Source organism: Bufo gargarizans, chromosome 5 (genome assembly GCF_014858855.1).
Source record: "Bufo gargarizans isolate SCDJY-AF-19 chromosome 5, ASM1485885v1, whole genome shotgun sequence".
NCBI lineage: Eukaryota > Metazoa > Chordata > Amphibia > Anura > Bufonidae > Bufo > Bufo gargarizans.
In genome coordinates, this window is record NC_058084.1 from 72874132 (window position 1) to 72894219 (window position 20088).

The 20088-nt window shown below is 42.5% G+C and overlaps 1 protein-coding gene across 1 annotated transcript in view; it reads right to left on the bottom strand.

Annotated features, from left to right (window-relative positions):
• The window catches only part of ZNF704 (zinc finger protein 704), an 85891-nt gene extending 78892 nt beyond the window's left edge, over positions 1 to 6999 (bottom strand). The window contains exons 1-2 of the mRNA XM_044295379.1: positions 6843 to 6999; positions 6244 to 6394 (exon numbers count right to left, since the gene is read on the bottom strand). Of these exons, the coding sequence (XP_044151314.1) occupies positions 6244 to 6394; positions 6843 to 6999 (308 nt within the window). The remainder of the gene's footprint in view (positions 1 to 6243; positions 6395 to 6842) is intronic.
• Between the last annotated feature and the right edge of the window lie 13089 nt (positions 7000 to 20088).

Below are 20088 nucleotides of genomic sequence, written 5' to 3' on the forward strand. Positions count from 1 at the left end.
CGTTTGTGATCCTGAGCGTTTACTGTCCCCCTCCAGCTGACCTAACCATTCTACAGACTGCACTCCTGTTTGCAGCTCAATTTCCGCATGCAAAACTTTTGTGTGTGGGGGACATTAATATGGTCATGGATTCACGGAAGGACCGCTTCCATGCTTCCCCGGCCTCGCCGGCTCGTAGCCCCCCTACTTTGCTGGCGGCTTGGGCTGGAGAGGTGGGCTGGCTGGACTTCTGGAGGGAGAAACATCCAGACCTAGTAGAATACTCCTGTTTTACTCCTTCCCAGGGAGCTTTTTCCAGAATAGACTACATGTTCGGTTCCCCTGATGCTTACTTGGAGTTGTCTGACGTTTTTTATGGCCCTCAAAATGTGTCTGATCATGCGCCCCTGATCGCGCAGTTTAATGTTGCACAGGGAATGACTTCCCGTTTGAAAATGAGAATTCACCCATTTTGGTTGACCCTATTGAAGGAGCAGGATAGGATACCGGATCAATTGCAGGTTTTCCTGGGAGTGCATGATGCTGAAACGAATGCCCTCCTTCTATGGGAAACAATGAAGGCATATTTGAGGGGATGTCTTAAATCATCGATTTCTTTTATCAAGAGGGATACTAGGAAACAAGAGGACTCCCTCAATGCCTGCGTTAGGGAAGCTGAAGCTAGGTTCCTGTCAGACCCTTCGGAGACGCATAGGCAGGATTGGCTGTTGAAAGGCAGGATGTACTTAGTACATCTGCATGAAAAGAGTAATCGCAGGCTATTTTTTTATAAGCAGCAGGCCTTTGAGGTAGGAAATAAGGCGGGAAGACTTCTGGCTCAAATAGTGCATAGAAACACCTCTGCACCACCGGTTTTACGTATCCAGGCTCTGGATGGAGTGATCAAAGACTCTGTGACAGACATAGTGGCGTGTTTTGCTGACTTCTATCGTGAGTTATATCAATCACGAGTGTCTTACTCTGAGACCGAACTTGAGCATTACCTGGATGAGATATCTTGTCCATCACTCTCAATGGAAGACAGCAACCTACTGGAGGAGGACATAACTCTGGAGGAGATACAAGCCGCAATTGCTGGTTTGGCAAATGGGAAGTCTCCTGGCCCTGACGGGCTGCCTCTGGAGGTATACTCCAGGTATGTTGACATCCTTGGTCCTCAACTGAGAGAGATGTTAAAGGAAGCGTGGCGTCTTGGTAAACTTCCGGACTCTCTATATGAAGCATCCATAGTGGTGATTCTCAAACCGGACAAGGAGCCGACGGACTGTGCTTCCTATCGGCCGATATCTTTGCTGAATCTGGATTACAAAATTCTGACAAAGATCTTGGCCAATAGGTTGAACAAAGTGGTATCTAGCATAATCCACTGCGATCAAACTGGGTTCATACCAGGGAGGTCTACTTCTAGCAATATCCGCAGAGCGCAAATCATAGCCCAAATTGGAGCCTGCCAGGGGAGACAGTGGGCGATGGCCTCGCTAGATACAGCCAAGGCCTTCGATTCGCTGGAGTGGCCGTACCTGCTGAGGGTGTTGGGGAGATTTGGTTTCGGTCCTAAGTTCTTACAATGGATTCGGATATTATACAATAATCCGAGAGCTAGTATCTTGGTCAATGGCACGGCCTCCCCATGCTTCCCACTGCAGAGGGGTACGAGGCAGGGATGTCCTCTCTCTCCCCTTTTATTTGCAATTGCCATTGAACACCTGGCCTTGCGTATCCGCCTTGACTCAACATTAAGGGGGTTGGTTTGGGGGGGAGAGAGGACAGAGTGGGTCCTGTATGCAGACGACCTTATACTGTATATGAGTGATATGGATACCTCCTTACCTCGGGCGATCACGATTATAGAGCAATTCAGCCATTTCTCTGGGTTGCACATTAATTGGGCTAAGTCTGCCCTGATGCCTTTATGGCGTTCCGATTGGCCTGCAGTTCATCATAACCTTAGGGTAGTGGACCACTTTAAATATCTAGGGATTATCATTACCAGAGTGCCAGGTGACTCTTACTCCAGGAATGTTGCCCCCCTGGAGGCCATATTCACTGAGAAGTTCAAGGTGTGGAAAACCCTCCCGCTGTCTGTTATGGGCAGGATTAATCTGATCAAAATGGTCTTGTTGCCTAAAGGGCTGTATATTTTGGACATGCGTGCACCCCTATACCACGGAATCTATTGGACCGGCTCCATTCCTCAATGACTCAGTTCATATGAGGCAGAGCCAGGCACAAACTCGCCTTGAATACATTACAGAGGCCCAGAGCACAGGAGGGGGGGGGGGGGGGCGTCGCTGCCGAACTTCCATTTGTACTTTCTGGCAGGACAGCTAAGGTTCTTGGCTGGGTGGGTCAATGGGAAGCCCTTGCAAAATATGGAATATTACCTGCAGCAGCACCTGGACATATCTAACTTGTGGCCAGTGCTGGAGAAGGCTAGCTCCTTGTCGAGACGGTTATTACCGATACACAGGTTGGCACAACAAGTCTGGAGGGATGCTAAATTGAGGCAGTATCAAGACTGGGCCGACACCATACCTTTGTGGGATAACCCTTTATTCCCCCATCTGCAAGGGATTGTGGGTACGCATGCTTGGGCAGAGGCCGGTATTATAGCTTTGCGGGATTTGTATAGTGGAGGCGTCCTACGCTCATTCTCTCAAATCCAAGAGCAATATGGTTTAGCACGCACCCAATTCTTTAAATACCTACAGATTAGGCATGCTCTGCAAGAACAATTTAGAGATAGAAACAGGGCCATCTCTTCTTACCCCCTCATAGGAGTTATTAAGTCTCAGGGACCCCGGGGCGTAGTATCTGTGCTCTACACCCATCTCCTAGAGAATCACATGTCCGCGCAACCTATACTCGCTGAGGCGAGGTGGAAAGGGAATATCCCGCTTCTCTCGGCGGAGGATTGGTCAGAGGCGTTAGAGGCGGTAACTAGGGTATCTCCCTCAATCAATAATAGGTTGATCCAGTTATTTATGTTACATCGCAGCTACTTAACCCCCACTAGATTGCACAGGATGGGGAGACTTCCCCATTCCAACTGTTTGAGGTGTTTTCATAATAATGCGGACTTCTGGCATATGATGTGGGACTGCGTTCACATTAAGTCATATTGGCAGGCAGTACCGGGAGTGCTTTCATCACTGGGCCTAGGTCCTGTTCCGCTATGTCCCAAGGTGTGTCTGTTGGGTATCCTAGACAATGATGGCTGGACTCATTATAACAAGATATTCTTAAGTGAAACCCTGTTCTTGGCCCGTAAGGTTATTGCCCTCAAATGGATGGCGGATGATTTCCCGACTTTGGGGATATGGAAAAGGTTGGTTAACCAGGTGATTCCCTTTGAGAAAGTGATATTTGTTAATAGAAAGTGTCCAGATAAGTTCCAGAAAGTGTGGGGTTTATGGAGTGACTCACACTTAACAACCTCAATGGGGTCTGCAGTCTCTATTGGTCCTGGATAGGATCGATATAAATTCTCTTTTTTTTTTTTTTTTTCTGTTTTGCCCTACTCGGTTTATTGTATCTCTGATGTGTAAGCCCTGAAATGATGCACCCTCTCTTCATTTGATTGATTGTGTATGTATAATCACTGTCTTTCCATGTGACCAGATCTGTACTATGTTTTGGTATCCTCTCTATGCAACTGTACCACTGATGTGCCTTGTTACTCTTTTTTCAATAAAACGAGTTTAAAAAAAAAGGATCAAATTTTAGAGGAAATTAAATTAACCCATTCCTGACAATTTTCGGTTTCGTTTTCGTCTTTTTACTCCATCCCTCCAGGGAGCCATAACATTATTTTACTTAATCATTCTTAAGGGATTCTTTTTTGCTGGACAAGTTGTACTTTTTGATGACATTTACTACTCCATACCATATAGTGGGAAGCTGTAAAAATAAAAATCCTAAATCATGTGGAATTGGAAAAAAAATACAATTCTGCTATGGTTTTATAGGTTTCACATACAGGGTACTATATGCTGTAAATCTGACCTGTTAATGTCATTCTGCAGGTCAGTATGATCATAGCTATAGCACATTTATGTCTAAGGAGTCATGTTTTGCAGGGCTAGCTGTATTTTTCATTGATACTATTACGGGCTGTGTATGACTTTTTGATCACTATTTATTCAAATTTTTTGAAATGTAAAGTGACCAAAAATAGCGAATCAGCCATCTGATTGGTGGGGTTCCTGATTCCATCACCGCCACTGTTTGAAGAGGCCTCGGCACTTCTGTAGGCACTGCTGCCTCCTCATAGCATACCAAACACAGTGCCGTACATTCTATGTTGGCGGTGCTTAGTATGGCAGCCTAGTCCTATTCACTTGAATGAGACTGAGCTGCACATAGGCCATGTGACCAATAAACGTGACATCACAGGCCTAGGAAGAGACCAGAGCCCTGAGCGCTATTTAAACAGCAGTTCTGTGGTGGTGCTAGGAGCTAGAAACCCACCAATCAATACTGATGATCTATCCGAAGGACAGATTATCAATATTTTTCTCCTAGAAAACCCTGTTTAAAAACATTAGCTGTCCCCTCAGAGTCCAAAGCTTAATATCTAATTGAAGGAAGCAGCTGAAGAACCTCTTTTTGAAGGGAAAGGGCATTAGGGCGTTATCAAAAAAGGGTCTAGCTACTGAGATGTGCATTATATTGTTACCAGCCATATAATACAAGCAGTTTCACTAGAATCTCGTTGTGAAATCGGGATGAAATACTTCATGTGGGAGTATTATGCTGCAAGAGTTCATGATAAAGCACTCCAGCAAAAGGAGATGAGCAGAGCTTTTGTAATGCCGCTTAGTAAGGATAGGCAAGAGTAAGGATCTGAGCGTCTGTAAAAACGGTCCAAATTGTGACAACTAAACAACTGGTCAGAGCATATAAAAAAATGGCAGATCTTGTATGGTGTTCCCGGTATGCAGTGATTAGTGCCTACCAAAAGTGCTCCAAGGTAGGACAACTGCTGAACCAGCAACAGGGCCATGGGCACCCAAAGCTCACTGGTGAGAGTGGAGAGTGAAGGCTAGTTTATCTGTAGCACCAAAAAAGCTTTAAATATTCTACTAGCTATCACAGAAAAATGTCAGAACACACATTGCATCACAGCTTGTTGTATATGAGGTTTCAGTGCAGAACGTTTAGAGTGCTCATGCTGACCCCTGTCCTCTACTGAAAGGCCTACAATGTGCATGTGAGCATTATAACTGAACCATGGAGCAATAGAAGAAGTTGGCCTGGTGTTAAGGATCACATTTTCTTTTATATCATATGGACGGCCAGGTGTGTGCTTTGCTTACCTGGAGAAGAGATGGCACCAGGATGCACCGTGGGAAGAAGACAATCAAGCGGAGGCAGCGTGATGCTCTGGGCAATGTTCTGGTGGGAAACCTTGTGTCCTGGCATTCATATGGATGTTACTATGACATATACTACCTATGCATTGTACAAACCAAGTACACCCCTCTTAATGGCAGCAGTATTACCTAATGGCAGTAGTGTCTTTCAGCAAGATAATGTGCCCTGCCACACTGTGAAAAATGTTCAGGAATGGTTTGGGGAACATGACGGAAAATTCAAGCTGTTGACTTGGCCTCCAACTTCCCAAGACCTCAATCTGAGCATCTGTGGGATGTGTGGGTAAAACAAGCCCGATCCATGGAGGCCAAACCTCACAACTAATGTCTCAGTGTCAGATAACACAGGACGCCACCAGAGATGTTGGAGAGTCCATTCCCGGACAGCATCAAAGCTGTTTTGGCATCATGACGGGGATCTACAAAGAGACCTGCTAGGCAAGTGGTTTTAAAGGGAACCTGTCACCAGGATTTGGGGTATAGAGCTGAGGACATGGGTTGCTAGATGGCCGCTAGCATATCCGCAATATCCAGTCCCCATAGCTCTGTGTGCCTTTATTGTGTCAAAAAACCGATTTGATACATATGCAAATTAACCTGAGATGAGTCCTATCCCTGACTCATCTCACATACAGGACTCATCTCAGGTTAATTTGCATATGTATCAAATCGGTTTTTTGACACAATAAAAGCACACAGAACTATGGGGACTGGATATTGCGGATGTGCTAGCGGCCATCTAGCAACCCATGTCCTCAGCTCTATACACAAAATCCCGGTGACAGGTTCCCTTTAACGTTATGGTAAGTGTATTTATATATATATACTATGTAAAATCTACTAGTATAGGCTCCAGCTTAATTCATACCTTGCTTGTGGGACATCAATGTTGGACGAGACAACCTTTCTTTTCTGCTCCAGTAAGCAGATGGATCTCGTGCCTTCCTGTCTCAGTTCCTGTTCAGAGTCTACCGCTCTAGCTGCATTCCTCAAGGCCATGGATGAAGTCTTCTTCCAGTCTGCAGGGTGGTCACTGAACTCATATGTCATTTGACTTGTTTGTTCTTTAGGTTGCCAGTGTGATTTCACACGTGTTCCCTGCAGGAAGGACATTGACACAAGTAAGGTCACAACACACAGTAAGATCATACTTTTGAAGAAGACAACAAAACAAAGACATTTAATTTCACATTGAAAGTTAGTCGCCTTTGAGCTAATCAATATTTAGTTTCAAGGATAGTTCAGTAAAACACAGGAGAAGCTGGAGACTGATCCTTCAGGGAGCTCATCTAATGTAGCTCAGAATGGCAACCTGCAGCTTGCTATGTATTGTAATGCAAGAATGCAACTGCAGAAGTCAAAACAGAGCAACATTTTTAATAATGGGATGTTGTTATCCTATTATACAGTCAATGCGATCAAACCCCTAACTTTACTAGATCTGTCTGTAATGGAAAGATTACTTACCTGCCTCCCGGCACTGGCTCCCCCCTCCTTCTCCTCCTGGCACGATGCTCCACTGGGCTGCCTCGATGTAAACATCTGGTTTCACATTGCCGTGCCGCAGCCAAACACTAGTCGCAGAGGAGACTGGATCCCCTTGTGTCATGTGACCATTTGTCATCTCGTAAGGGGAGCCAGTCACCTCCGCGGTCCGTGATTGGCTGCGGCAATGTCAAACCAGATGTTGACATCAAGGGAGCCCAGTGGAGCATCGCAGGCCAATAGGAAAAAGAGCGGGGAAGCCAGTGCAAGGAAGCAGGTAAGTCATCTTTCCTTTACATGTCCAGACAAATGGACCCCCCCCCCCCCCCATTCTTTCAAAACCCCTTTAAAGACCAAGCATTTGTGTTCTTTACTCTCTGCCTTCCCAAAGCCATAACTTATTCATTTTTCCATTCACATAGCTGTATGAGGGCTTGGTGGGACAAGTTGGACTTTCTAATGGCATCCTCTTATATTGCATACGATGTAGTGGGAATCTGGGGAAAAAATCCAAATAGGGTCAAAATTCTGGAACAGTTTTATGGGTTTTGTTTTTACAGCATTCCAATTCTAAAGGTCAGTATGATTACCGCAATGCCATATTTTTATAGTTTTTCCTGTGTTTTAATACTTAACAGAATAATTACCGGAGTGTTTATCCCGCTTCATTACCAGGCCAATTTTTCAGTTGTAGCAGTGGGCCTATCTAACTGCAAATAACTGATTAATTTCTGAGCCAGCCTACATGTATTTGATATTATTTTTCACTGGACACTTTAGACCTTTCTTTTGTGCCATTAGATGATGGATATAATATATATATTTTTAAATATTTAAGGAAAACTGTGAAAATTATGAAAAAAACTATATTTTTCCTTTCTTATTTTTTCTATTACAAAAGGTTTCAAGACAAAATATTTCTAAAACCATTACCGTACGCTTGTACCCTGAAAATAGATGCTATTTATGCAATTTATCTACTGGCTGAGCCCACCGCAAGACTTCAAAAGACTGGAGCCCATTTTGGATTTTAGAAGACTATTTTATTATTGCTTGTTCTATGGCACCGTACTGCCAGAAAAATATTGTACAGCACCAAAACATTACATGCCCCTTCAAAGTGACTTTTGGAAGGTTTTTTGTTTGTTTTTTTTAAAAAAAATGACAAATGAAAAAAATATGTGTTTGTATATTTTACACAGAAAAAATAAAATAAAAATGTTATACAAAATATAGCTAAGGCTACTTTCACACTAGATTTTTTGCTGGATCCGGCAGGGTCCAGCCAAAAACGCTTCCGTTACTGATAATACAACCATCTGCATCCATTTGAACGGATCCAGTTGTATTATCTTTAACATATTTTTTACATTGCCAAAACAGATCCGTTGTCAACTTCATTGAAAGTCAATGGGGGACGGATTTGTTTTCTATTGTAGCAGAGAAAAAGGATCCGTCCCCATTGACTTGCATTGGGGGTCATGACAGATCCCTTTTGATCCGCATCCCTAGGACAGAAAGCAAACTACAACATGTTGCGGTTTGCTCTCCGGTCTGGGAACGCAACTAAACGGAACGGAATGCATTTTTTAGCATTCCGTTCTGTTCAGTTCAGTTTTGTCCCTATTGACAATGAATGAGGACAAAACTGAAGCGTTTTTTTCCGGTATTGCGCTCCTATGACGGAACTCAATACTGGAAAACTTTAATGCTAGTGTGAAAGTAGCCTGAAACGAATACCTAGATTTTTAAAATAAAAAATGTGTGTATGTTTGTATATTTTACACACACAAATTCCACTATATCACAGCTAAAACTAATAAATATATAAATATAATAAATATATTTTTTATTTTATTGTTTTTTATGAACGAAAAAGGGGCGGGATGTTTATATGGGTGTGAACGTAGTCTGCTATACTACTGCTAATACTAGTAACTATTGCTATAACTTTTTAAATTTTCTGTATTGCTCTTTATATAAATTTATTTTTCGTTACTAATTGTTTACGTTTTATTTATTTAATTTTTAAGTGAATTAACCCCTTCCTGCCACAGTCGAGGCAGGAATAGGTTAATTCCCAGCCCCCAGGCTGACAGTTAGATTTACAGCCAGCAGGTGGCGCTTTTACATAACAAAAAGCGCTCCCTGATGGCTTTTACATTTTAGGCTTCGTTCCCATCACCGTTCAGCCTTTCCGTTCTCCTGCTTCGTTTACGAGCAGGAGAACGGAAAGGACGGAAAAGCACATAACTGACGCCAAACTGAGCCCTTAGGACCCCATAGACTATAATGGGGTCCGTTATGTTTCCGCTCAGAAGATGATTTTTAAGCGGAGACAAAAGGTGTGCATACAGGACTTTTGTGAATGTGAACGAAGCCTTACACTGTGATAGATGCTTGCAGCGGGGTGCTGCAAGCATCTATCACAGCCAGACCGCTCCAGCTGGTTACAGCACTTCTCCATGTTACCGCAGCCGTCTAATGACAATGAGGTCACAGCAATCTGCAGCGGCATAGGCCGCCGGCAGATTGCGATGTAACCCAACGATTTTATACGTCGGGTTCCAGATAGGCGCCTACTGCAACGACGTATAAAGTCGTGTGGAGGTAGGCAAGTGGTTAAATAAAAAAAAAAAGAGAAAAACTGATCTTTGTCTTTGCATCGCCATATTACAACCGCCATAAATTTTTATATTTATGTCTACGAAGCTGTTTGAGGGCTCATTTATTGCAGGGTGATCTGATAGTATTTTGAAGTGTGTATGACTTTTTAGTTACTTTAAATTAAATTTGTATTGGGAGGTGAAGAGACGAAAAAACTGCTTCTTGGCCACTTAATTATTTTTTTCCATTATGGTATTATAATCATTTTAACAGTTCGGGCATTTGTGGACGCAGCCAGCAATGCCAATGATCTGTACTTTTTATTGTTTATTTTTAATATGTAGAAAAGGGGGTAATTGACATTTTTTAAAGACTTTAAAGGGGTTGTGTGATCTCAAACTTTGATGGCATATCACTAGGAAGTCAGGTGTGGGCCCCACCTCTGGGACCTTTACCTATCTCCACAACAGGCCCTAGAAAGTGAAGAAGAGCGCACCACGCATGCGCAGTAAGCCCTCCATTCATTTTTATGGAAGTTCCGAAAAGAGCAAAACGAGCACGTTTGACTCCTTTTGGAAATCTCGTAGAAAAGAATGGAGCGTGCAGCCACTGCTCCGTTCACTTCTATGAGACTGCTGGAGATAGCCGAGCCAATGGGTCCACAGAAACATCACTGTGGTAGGCCTTGGATTGTTCAGAAGGCCTGACAGAGCAGCCAAAAGGCTCCCTCGATCTTGGCACGAGGGAGCCATTCAGGCCCGGGAGTGCAGCACTCACATGGTTTCACCGCTCAGGTGCCGTGGTCACAATTCAACCAATCATGGACTTTGTCTCTGCTGTGTAAAACAGCAGGGACCCCGTGGCTATGGCACCTGCTCAGCTTCTGGGCAGGCACCATGCTTAAACCCCACATGTCTACAGTACACATACAGCAGTAATCCTTAAAATTTTATTTGGTAAAATGCTGAGTTTTTAAACAGAAACCCAGCAGATCCCATTATAGTCAGTGTAGTCTGCCAAGCGCTGTTGTCACCGTCATTTTTTGGCTATGACGCTTTTGATATTTTTTGTTGTTCTGCTCCTGTACTTGGCAGTGTTTCAGCCATCAAGTAGCCTACTTATGCCAAATGTACATGAGATTAAAGGGCTTTTCTGAGTATTTAAAGGGCATCTGTCAGCAGTTTTGTCCCTATGACACTGGCTGACCTGTTACATGTGCACTTGGCAGCTGAAGACATCTGTGTTGGTCCCATGTACATATGTGCGCGCATTGCTGAGAAAAATTAAGTTTTAATATATGCAAATGAGCATCTAGAAGTGATGATGTTTTCAATGCCTAGTCCTGTCAAAGTGCAGAGGGCGCAGCAGTTGCAGACAGAGCAGAGCCTGTAGGTGTAATGGCAACGCCCTTGTTGCTCCTAGAGATACATTTGCCTATATAAAAATCTCATTTTTCTCAGCAATGTGGGCACATATTAACATGGGACCAACACAGATGTCTTCAGCTGCCAAGTGCACATGTAACAGGTCAGCCAGTGCCATAGGTACAAAACTGCTGACAGATGCCGTTTAAGGGTGCACTCACAAGCTGCAAATTTTATTGCAGATATTCTAATGACTGAGAATCAGTTCCATTCATCGAAGAACATGGATTTCTGTAAGCTCTATTCAGCTGAATGGAAGTGATTTTCAGTTGCGGAAATTTAAGCAACAAAATTGGCAGCGTTTGAGTGCACCCTTACTGCTCATGCACACGGCCTTTTTTGTTTAGCGGTCCGCGAAAAAAATGGGACACAGTCATGGACAAAAAATATGTTCGTGTACATTAGTCCTTTTACTGATGACCGATTCTCAGGATAGGTCATCAATATCCGATTGGTGACGGTCCAACTTTTGTCACCCCCGCCGATCAGCTGTGTGAAGAAACTGGTGAGTGTCGCTGCCTCTTCCTAGGCCAGTGATGTCATGTTCATTAGACGCAGTGAATGAACTGACCTGCAATACCAACCACAGCCGCTGTACAATGTAAAAAGCTGCCAGGAGTCGGACCCTCACCGATCAGATACTAATGACCTGAGGGTAGGTCATCAGTATTAAACCCTTTTATAAGTAAAACATGTATCAGTTACACAATCTGTACCAGCCAGGAAAAAAATATCTACGTAAGGTGTGAACAGGGCCTTACATAAAGGAAACGGAAAAACAGGACCAATTATTCTGTAATGAAATTCAGTAACAGTTTATGATGGGAAATGCCGGCTGGTTCTGAGACAATATTGCAGAATGCGAGCTCAGCAGTAACAGAAAATGATTTTCTAATGAAATCCTGTGCGGATCTGTGAGATGGTATCACAGATAATGGGCTGACATTTACCAGCTCGTCCGTACCGTGCATGACTTCAACACCCCATAGTATTGTAGCCTGATATTATACAGTTGTTCAGGTAGGTTAGATTATAGGGTAGAGAGAAAATGGAAATCTATTAGGGCTCATATGCACATGGCCGTAGCTGTTTTTGCGGTCTGCAAATTGCAGATCCGCAAAACAGAGATGCCAGTCGTGTGCGTTACGCATATTGCGGAACTGAACGTTCGCCACTATATAGAACGTAATACGGACAATAATAAGACATGTTCTATTTTTTTTGCAGGGATGCGGAATACACATACGAATGCGGACAGCACATGGTGTGATGTCCACATCTTTTGCGGCCCCATTGAAGTGACTGGGTCCGCATCCGACCCAGAAAAAATGCAGATCAGATGCAGACAAAAACAACGGTCGGGTGCACGAGCCCTTAATCAGACTGAAAAGAGGGGCAATAGATGTAAAGAGGGACTTTGCATATATACAGTATTTCCTTTTGTGCAGAGCTCTTGTACCCATAAAACATAAGATTCACATAAATCTTCACATAGAAGGCAATTCAATATTTAGTAGTAGTGACTAGGGCAGGGAGATAACATTCCCCACTGCTGCTCTATAGGTAGCATCAGCAGCCAATTACAAATTGTGAAATTAATGTAAAATTTTCATTTTTATCATATTTTAACCCCTTGAGGACATGGCGATTTTCTATTTTTGACTCCCTGCCTTCACAGAGCTGTTACTTTTATATTTTTCCTTTCACATAGATTTTAGGGGGCATTATTTGCGGAACAAGTTGCAATTTCTAATGTCACTATTTAATATTGCATATGATGTAGTGGGAAGCTGGAAAAAAGTTTTGGAAACAAAATGCCACAGTTTTATGGGTTTCATTTTTACTACATTCTGTAGGCCGTAAAACTGACCTGTTCCCTTAATATTCAACGTCAGTAAGATTACAGCGATACCACACATGTAGTTTTTCTTCTGTTTTAAGACTGATAAAAATAAAAACTTTGGAAATTTTTTTTTTCTTTTTATCTCCATATTCTGACCCCCATAGCTTTTCTATATTTTCATCTACGGAGCTGTGTGACGGCTCATTTGTTGTTGATACCGTTTTGGAGTATGTATAATTTTTCAATCACTTTTAGTTACATTTTTTGGGGGATGTGCAGCGCTGAAAAAAGCTGCTAATCGGTAATTTAGATTTTTTTTCCCCCATTACAGCATTAATCGTATGGGATAAAAAAGTTTATATTTTAATCCGCAACAAAATAAATATCCAGCTTCTAATAAAAAGTAATGTATTCTTTAGAAAGCATTAAAAAATCCATATGACACAGTACAGACATACTGTCACGGATGGTGTTGCAGAAAACTAGAAGACACAAATAAAGATCCGACTGACTTGATCCCAAACTAAGGAACATAAGGGTGAGCCCTATAAAAGCCCTAGAGCTCTCCCTGACTGCTCAGCCCATGCAAAGATCTTTATGATAGATAATTGCATGCCCTCGTACCTAGACTGTGTGACACCTGAAAACCCTATAATAGTGAGGGGACACGACCACCGGCTCCCTACACTTAATACGGAGGGAGTCAGGGTCACCTAGGATCAAGCCAACAGGAAAACACAAATAAAGGAACATACTTATCTACGGAACCAGCAGTTGCAGCATCTAGCAGTGAACACAATCCAGGAAGTTGTATAAACCGCAAAGTGATGCAGTATGGGAGGGGATATAAAGGGATACAATCAGTGCAACTAGATGACAGCTGAGAGAGGGAAACGAGATGACAAAACAAAAGAACCTCAAGCAGGAGGTACTGAAGAACGTCTGTCAGAGCTTCTCAGAGTTCTGGCGGTGACACATACAGCGTAAATGTCTACACGATTTGGATCTTTAAGTATGACCTTTACCCATGACGTTTATATTTTATTAGTTTGGGCATTTAGAGATGCGGCAGTTCATATGATCTTTATTCTTTTGTTATTTATTTTTATTATGGGGAAGGTTTTTTTTATATTTTGAAAAACTAGGGGATTTAATACATTTAATACAGTAGTATATGATACATTCAGTATATTTTATTGCAGCATTGCCCCCTGCAGGTCTTCATTGGAATATACCTGTAATAGGCCTATTAGCCTCGTACAGGCTCCAGCCTATTACCACCAATGAACAGCTTCCCCAATCTCAGCACAGGGAAGCCATTTGGACACAGCATAGTCATAAGCATACAGTGGCATGCAAAAGTTTGGGCCCTCCTGGTCAAAATTATTGTTACTGTGAACAGTTCAGCAAGCTGAAGATGAAATTACCTCCAAAAGGCATAAAGTTAAAGATAACACATTTATTTTCTATTTTAAGCAAAAACTATTTTTATTTTCATCTTTTACATTTTCAAAATAACAAAAAAGGAAAAGGGCCTAAAGCAAACCATGCTGTGGATCCGAATGCAGATTAGCCCCCTTCAGGAGGCTAATCTAATCTGCGTGTGGACAACCGCTCCAGTGCCCATGTAGAAATTGTGCTAAGAAGGGAATACACTGTGCATGGAAATTTCTGCATTGTATAAAGTATGGTGCGGGTTTCCCATTAAAAACAATCGCAACGGTCCAATCGCAACGGAGAACGTCACAACAAAGAAGAAGAAACAGCTCACCTTCTCCTTGGCTGTGATGCTCTCCGCTGCGATTGAACCGCGCCACAGCTAGGGAGATGGAGACGCCCATTGAGAAACGGGGCTGTCTCCTCCTCCCTATAGAGAAATTAACATACTAGGCACAAAAAAAACTGCGTATGACACAGTGCCGGAACGGAGGGGTATTTTAGAAAAAAAAAAGAGTGCTGGCATCTGTAGGGGCCACTTAAACATACCAGTTTCTAACATATAAACCAATGAAAGGTCATCTTTAACTTTATGTCTTCTGGAGATTATTTCATCTTCAACTTGCTTAACTGTTCACAGTAACAGTATTTTTTTCCAGGGGTGGCCAAACTTTTGCATACTGTTGTGGAAATTTTATTAGGATGTGTATTTAATATATTGTGTATTGTCATCATATCTCTCAGTGTCAGGGTAAACCATTGGAGTGGATATCTTCCTGTGTATGTCCTGTCACAGCTGCTGGGCGCAGAGGTCTCCGTCAGTGAATGGTCCATGTGCTAAGCACTGGGCTGTGGGCCGGGGGAGACTGATGTGTTCAGAGCAGTGTTTTGCTGGCTGATGTATGGACACCGGCTAGGGCCCCCGCGCAAGACGCGGATTTATTGGTTTGGCGTGGATGCATTTGTTAAGAGAACAATATAATGAAAGGAACATGCGTTTGTTGTCTCTAGTGCGCCTGATCAGCCGCTGGAGATAATGACGTTGTTCTGTAAATAAACATGCATGAGGATCATAGTAACTTTATCTGGCATTGATCACTGAGCAAGGCTGGATAAAATTAACTCCAGTGGTAATGGTAGATTATTGTATACATGTGTTTGTTGGCTAGGGTATTCTTGTCTTCCTATGTCATCACTTCCTGTATGTCATCACTTCCTGTATGTCATCACTTCCTGCATCCTTGTTATGGGCCAGCCCCTTTTACACCTTTTGTGAGTAAATAAAAGTGAACAGACTGAGCAGTGCGGGGCGGATGCTCAGCAGAACTTAACATGAAAACACCTTTGGCTGACTGGTTGAGATTTTTACCTTTCCTTACACAAAGACATTGGACAACGGATCACAACTATTAATATTTCTACAACAATACCACTGTAGATGCCACTGAGGAATGCAAGTAGTTACTAAAACAGGCATGTACGGAGAAGTTACAGGTCCTCTTTAATACAGAAAATGTCCCATTTTAGGAATCTCAGTCTCACACCTTGGGTGTGATCTTCTGGAAGAGTATGAGAAGTGTGATTTTTATGCGTTACAATTACACAATTTGATCATTTCATTAAAATATTCATCCCTCACAAAACGCTGCTACATAACTTATTACAATCTGCTTCCAACTAGAGAAAGTGTAAAGTAAATGGTGTAAAATGTAGACTGACTAAAGAAAGTTCAAAATAAAGCCTTTAGGTGTGAATCAGTGGCGGACTAAATCTGTGATGTTTAGGGTTTCCATATTTTAGTCACACAACTTTTTCTCATATATGCATTGGATTACCCTCAGTTTTCTTGGATTTCTGCAGAGGATTTGTAGTTTACCATGCTGTGGATCCGAATGCAGATTAGCCCCCTTCAGGAGGCTAATCTAATCTGCATGTGGACAACCGCTCCTGTGCCCATGTAGAAACTGTGCTAAGAAGGGAATACACTGTGCGTGGAAATTTCTGCATTGTATAAAGTATGGTGCGGGTTTCCCATTAAAAACAATGGGAGGCGATTTTGGAAGCGAATTCCATGCAGATTCAGTGTGGAATACACGCTTAAGTCCACATGGAAAAAATGCTGCGTGAACATATCCTAACGGTATATACATTTGGGGTTTCAAAGGGGTTGTCCAAGATAATTCAAAATCTCAGAGAAACCACCCAATTGCCTAAAATAAAAAATCAGCTCATATTCACCCCTTTCTCTAGTGCCATGTACCCCTAAAGTAAGTTTCCACCTTTGAACACATTTCTTCTTTTAATCTAATTAGGTTCAAACTCTGTGCTAATTAATTTGTTTTTCTGTTGCAAAGCTCCAAACCCCTTGCATAGACATTCAATAAAACAACATTTTGGATGCCTACAGCCACCAGTAGGGGGAGCTTAGGAGTTTACTGCATACTATCATACATTTCGAATTAATTAATTTATAAGTAATTAGTTCAGTTATTTTTCACATGGATTGCGCACCAGAAACGGCCAAGCGGGGATGCGGAAACGACGTCCCATTGTTTGCAATGGGAGGCCGCCCTTTTTTTGGCTGCGTCTGTGCCAAGACGGGATATGTCTTTTCTTGACGTGGTTTTGGCAACAAACCACAGGTGTGTGAACAGCAGCGCAGCCTCAAACTAAAAACATTGACAGGTGGATTTTTGCTCAGAATCCTCACCAAATTCAGCTGCCAAAAAACTTGATGTGAACAGCCCGTTAGAAAAGCAGATCAATATCAGCTTAGTGGGGTTCCGACTTCCTTCACTATCGTGATCAGCTGACTGAAGGCGCCTCTTTGGCATGACACTAGACACAGCACCATCAATTTGGCAGTGGCTGTGCTTGGTATTGCAGCTCAGTCCCTTTCATGTGAATGAACCTGAACTGCTGACAGCTGCAGAGGGCATTCGCTGCCATGTCTATGGCCCTGTGTCTGCTATACAATGAAGGGGAGGGGACGCTTGTTGGAGCACCCTAACCCCTTCATCAATGGGGGTGCCAGGAGTCGCATCTCCACCAGTTTGAAAATGATTGCTTATCCTGAAGATATATAGATGTCCTTAGTGTATACAATAGTTCTGGAAAACCACTTTTAGGGTCCATTCATATAGGCAGCATTATTATAGAAGAAGCACACAAGTGGAGGTTAAGATGTTTAAAAAATATATTAAAGCTAATTTTACAAATATGATTGAAATAACAATTTATCTCGAGATCTAGTGTGCTCAATACAATTGGGAGGATTTTGCTCTAAGGGTATTTTCACACTTGCGGCAGAGGATTCCGGCAGGCAGTTTTTTTTTTTGTTGCATTTTTAAAGGTCTGCGCATCCGTTTTGCCGCAACACTTAATGCCGGATCTGGCAATTATACACGTCAATGAAAATTAATCCGGCATTCTGGCAAGTGATCAGTATTTTTGGCCGGAGAGAAAAACTGCAGCATGCTGCTGTATTTTCTCTGTCCAAAAAACGTAAGAGGGACTGAACTGATGCATCCTGAACGGATTGCTCTCCATTCCGAATGCATTAGGATAAAACTGATCAGTTTTTTTCCGGTATTGAGCTCCTGTGACGGAACTCAATACTGGAAAACAAAAACGCTAGTGTGAAAGTACCCTTACACATACACATATCGAATTCTATTTGGTCGCCATTATATTATTATTCTCATATTGTATAGTTTCAGTGACAAATTCTCTTCTCATCATACACCGCTCTGTATTTCAGATTTAGCAGTTTATTAACCAAGGTCTATTTTTTTTACAAAACATTCTGTCGCCTTGTGCCAATAATATATTTTCCTTGCACAAATAACTAGAAAGTCAGAAAAATATATATATAATGATTTTGATTTGAAGAGCTCCATCTATGTGCTGAGCATCTGTGATTGTGTCTTCGGCTCAGCATGGAAGAAAACCCATGACAGCTCATTTGCTTGCATAATGGTTAGCGGTGTCAGGACCCATTACATGCAGCACAGGGTAAACATATGATGAATTACGGAATTCATGTTGCCACGTATCTGAAATGATACATTTCTTATTATTTCTGCACTTTATTTTAACATTATCACATATAAAGGGGAGATATTCTGTGGATATGGGGTTACTGCATCGGGCTGGTCGATCCGCCTGGTTCTACTTGCATCATCAGAAAATGACCTATTTTTCTATTTTCTATTTTATACTGATGACCTACCCTCAGGATGGGTTATCAGTATGTCATCGTTGGGGGTCCGACACCTGGGACCCCGGAGAATCAGCTGTTTGAGATGGCCGCTGTCCTCTTGTGAGCGCCCCAGCATTCTCGCAGCTTACCCTAGGCCAGTGACGTCACGTTCATTGGTGCAGCTCAGCCCCATTCAGGTTAATGACCCTGGGCTGCAATACCAAACACAGCCCCTATACAATGGACGGCGCTGTGAGGAGGCAGCAGCGCTAATAGGAGCGCCATGTCTCCTCAAACAGCTGATTGGCTGGGGTCCCTGAGGATAGGTCATTAGTAGGTCAAATTTAAACTGCATTGTAAAACTGCCTCATATAGTCTAATAAATGATATGCAGTACCTTTTTTCACACCACTGTTTACTACCAGAACTTCCGAGTTCTGGGATTTCCGACAGATAGATAGAATGGATTTGGAAAGTCTCTAGACACTTTCACTTTTTTCACATTTTGTTATGCTGCATCATTGTGCTAAAATAAAAAAAATCTCCCCACCATTCTACATTCAATATCCGATAATGACAAATTGAAAACAGAATGTTTCGTTGAAGCACCTTTGGCAGTGATTGCAGCCTTCAGTCTTCTTGGGTATGATGCCACTAGATTTGCACACCTAGATCTGGCGGTTATCCTCTCGAGCTCTGTCAGGTTGGATGGGGACCGTCGGTGGACAGCCATTTTCAGGTCCCTACAGAGATTTTCGATTGAGTTCAATTCAGGGCTCTGGCTGTGCCACTCATTCAGAGTTGTCCCTAAGCCACTCCTTTGTTGTCTTGGCCGTGTGCTTAGGGTTATTATCTTGTTGGGAGGTGAACCTTCAGCCCAGTCTAATGTCCAGAGCACTCTGGATTAGGTTTTCAGTAAGGATATCTCTGTACTTTGCTCTATTCAGCTTTACCTTAACACTGACCAGTCTCCCTGTCTCAGCCGCTGAGGAACACCCCCACAGCAGGATGCTGCCACCACCATGCTGCACTGTAAGGATGGTATTGGGCAGTGTTTGGTTTCCTCCAAACATGACGCTGAGAATTGAGGACAAGAAGTTAAATTTTGGTTTCATCAGACCAGAGAATATTGTTTCTCACAGTCTGGCAGTCGAAACCTTCATGTGTATTTTATAAAAAGTCAAAGGGTGTGAAGACGATTGTGATAGATAGATACTATATATCACAAAAGAAACGTATTTGCCAACACTGAGGTAGCAGAGGGATGCTGAGAGATTTCAGCTCTGAAGCCAGCAAAATGAATTCCGCTATGACTATAATACAGTCTGCAAGTCAGGAACAGGAAAAGATTTACAAAGTTTTTACAATTTATATGTAGCCACAGCCTGATAAAAGTGTTTTACTTCCTAACCTTCCTAGGAGTATCTAGGGACAGAGCATTATATGCTAAGTGAACGATTTGTTTAATCTGTCTAGCAGTGGACCCTGAGGAGACTTTACAAACTTTGTGAAACTGAAATAAAAAACGTTCAACCTTCCTCTACTCCAAGTCACAAGTAGGACGCTTCCTAACCTCCGAACTGTGGAACCTCTCTTCCGAATTAGGACAGAAGGAAAATCTGACAGTTTTTAAGAAAAAAGAATGAGAAAGAGGTCTAATAACATTGTCATAGGCTTAAATGGGATTGAAGACATTGTAGGACCTTTCACCTCTCC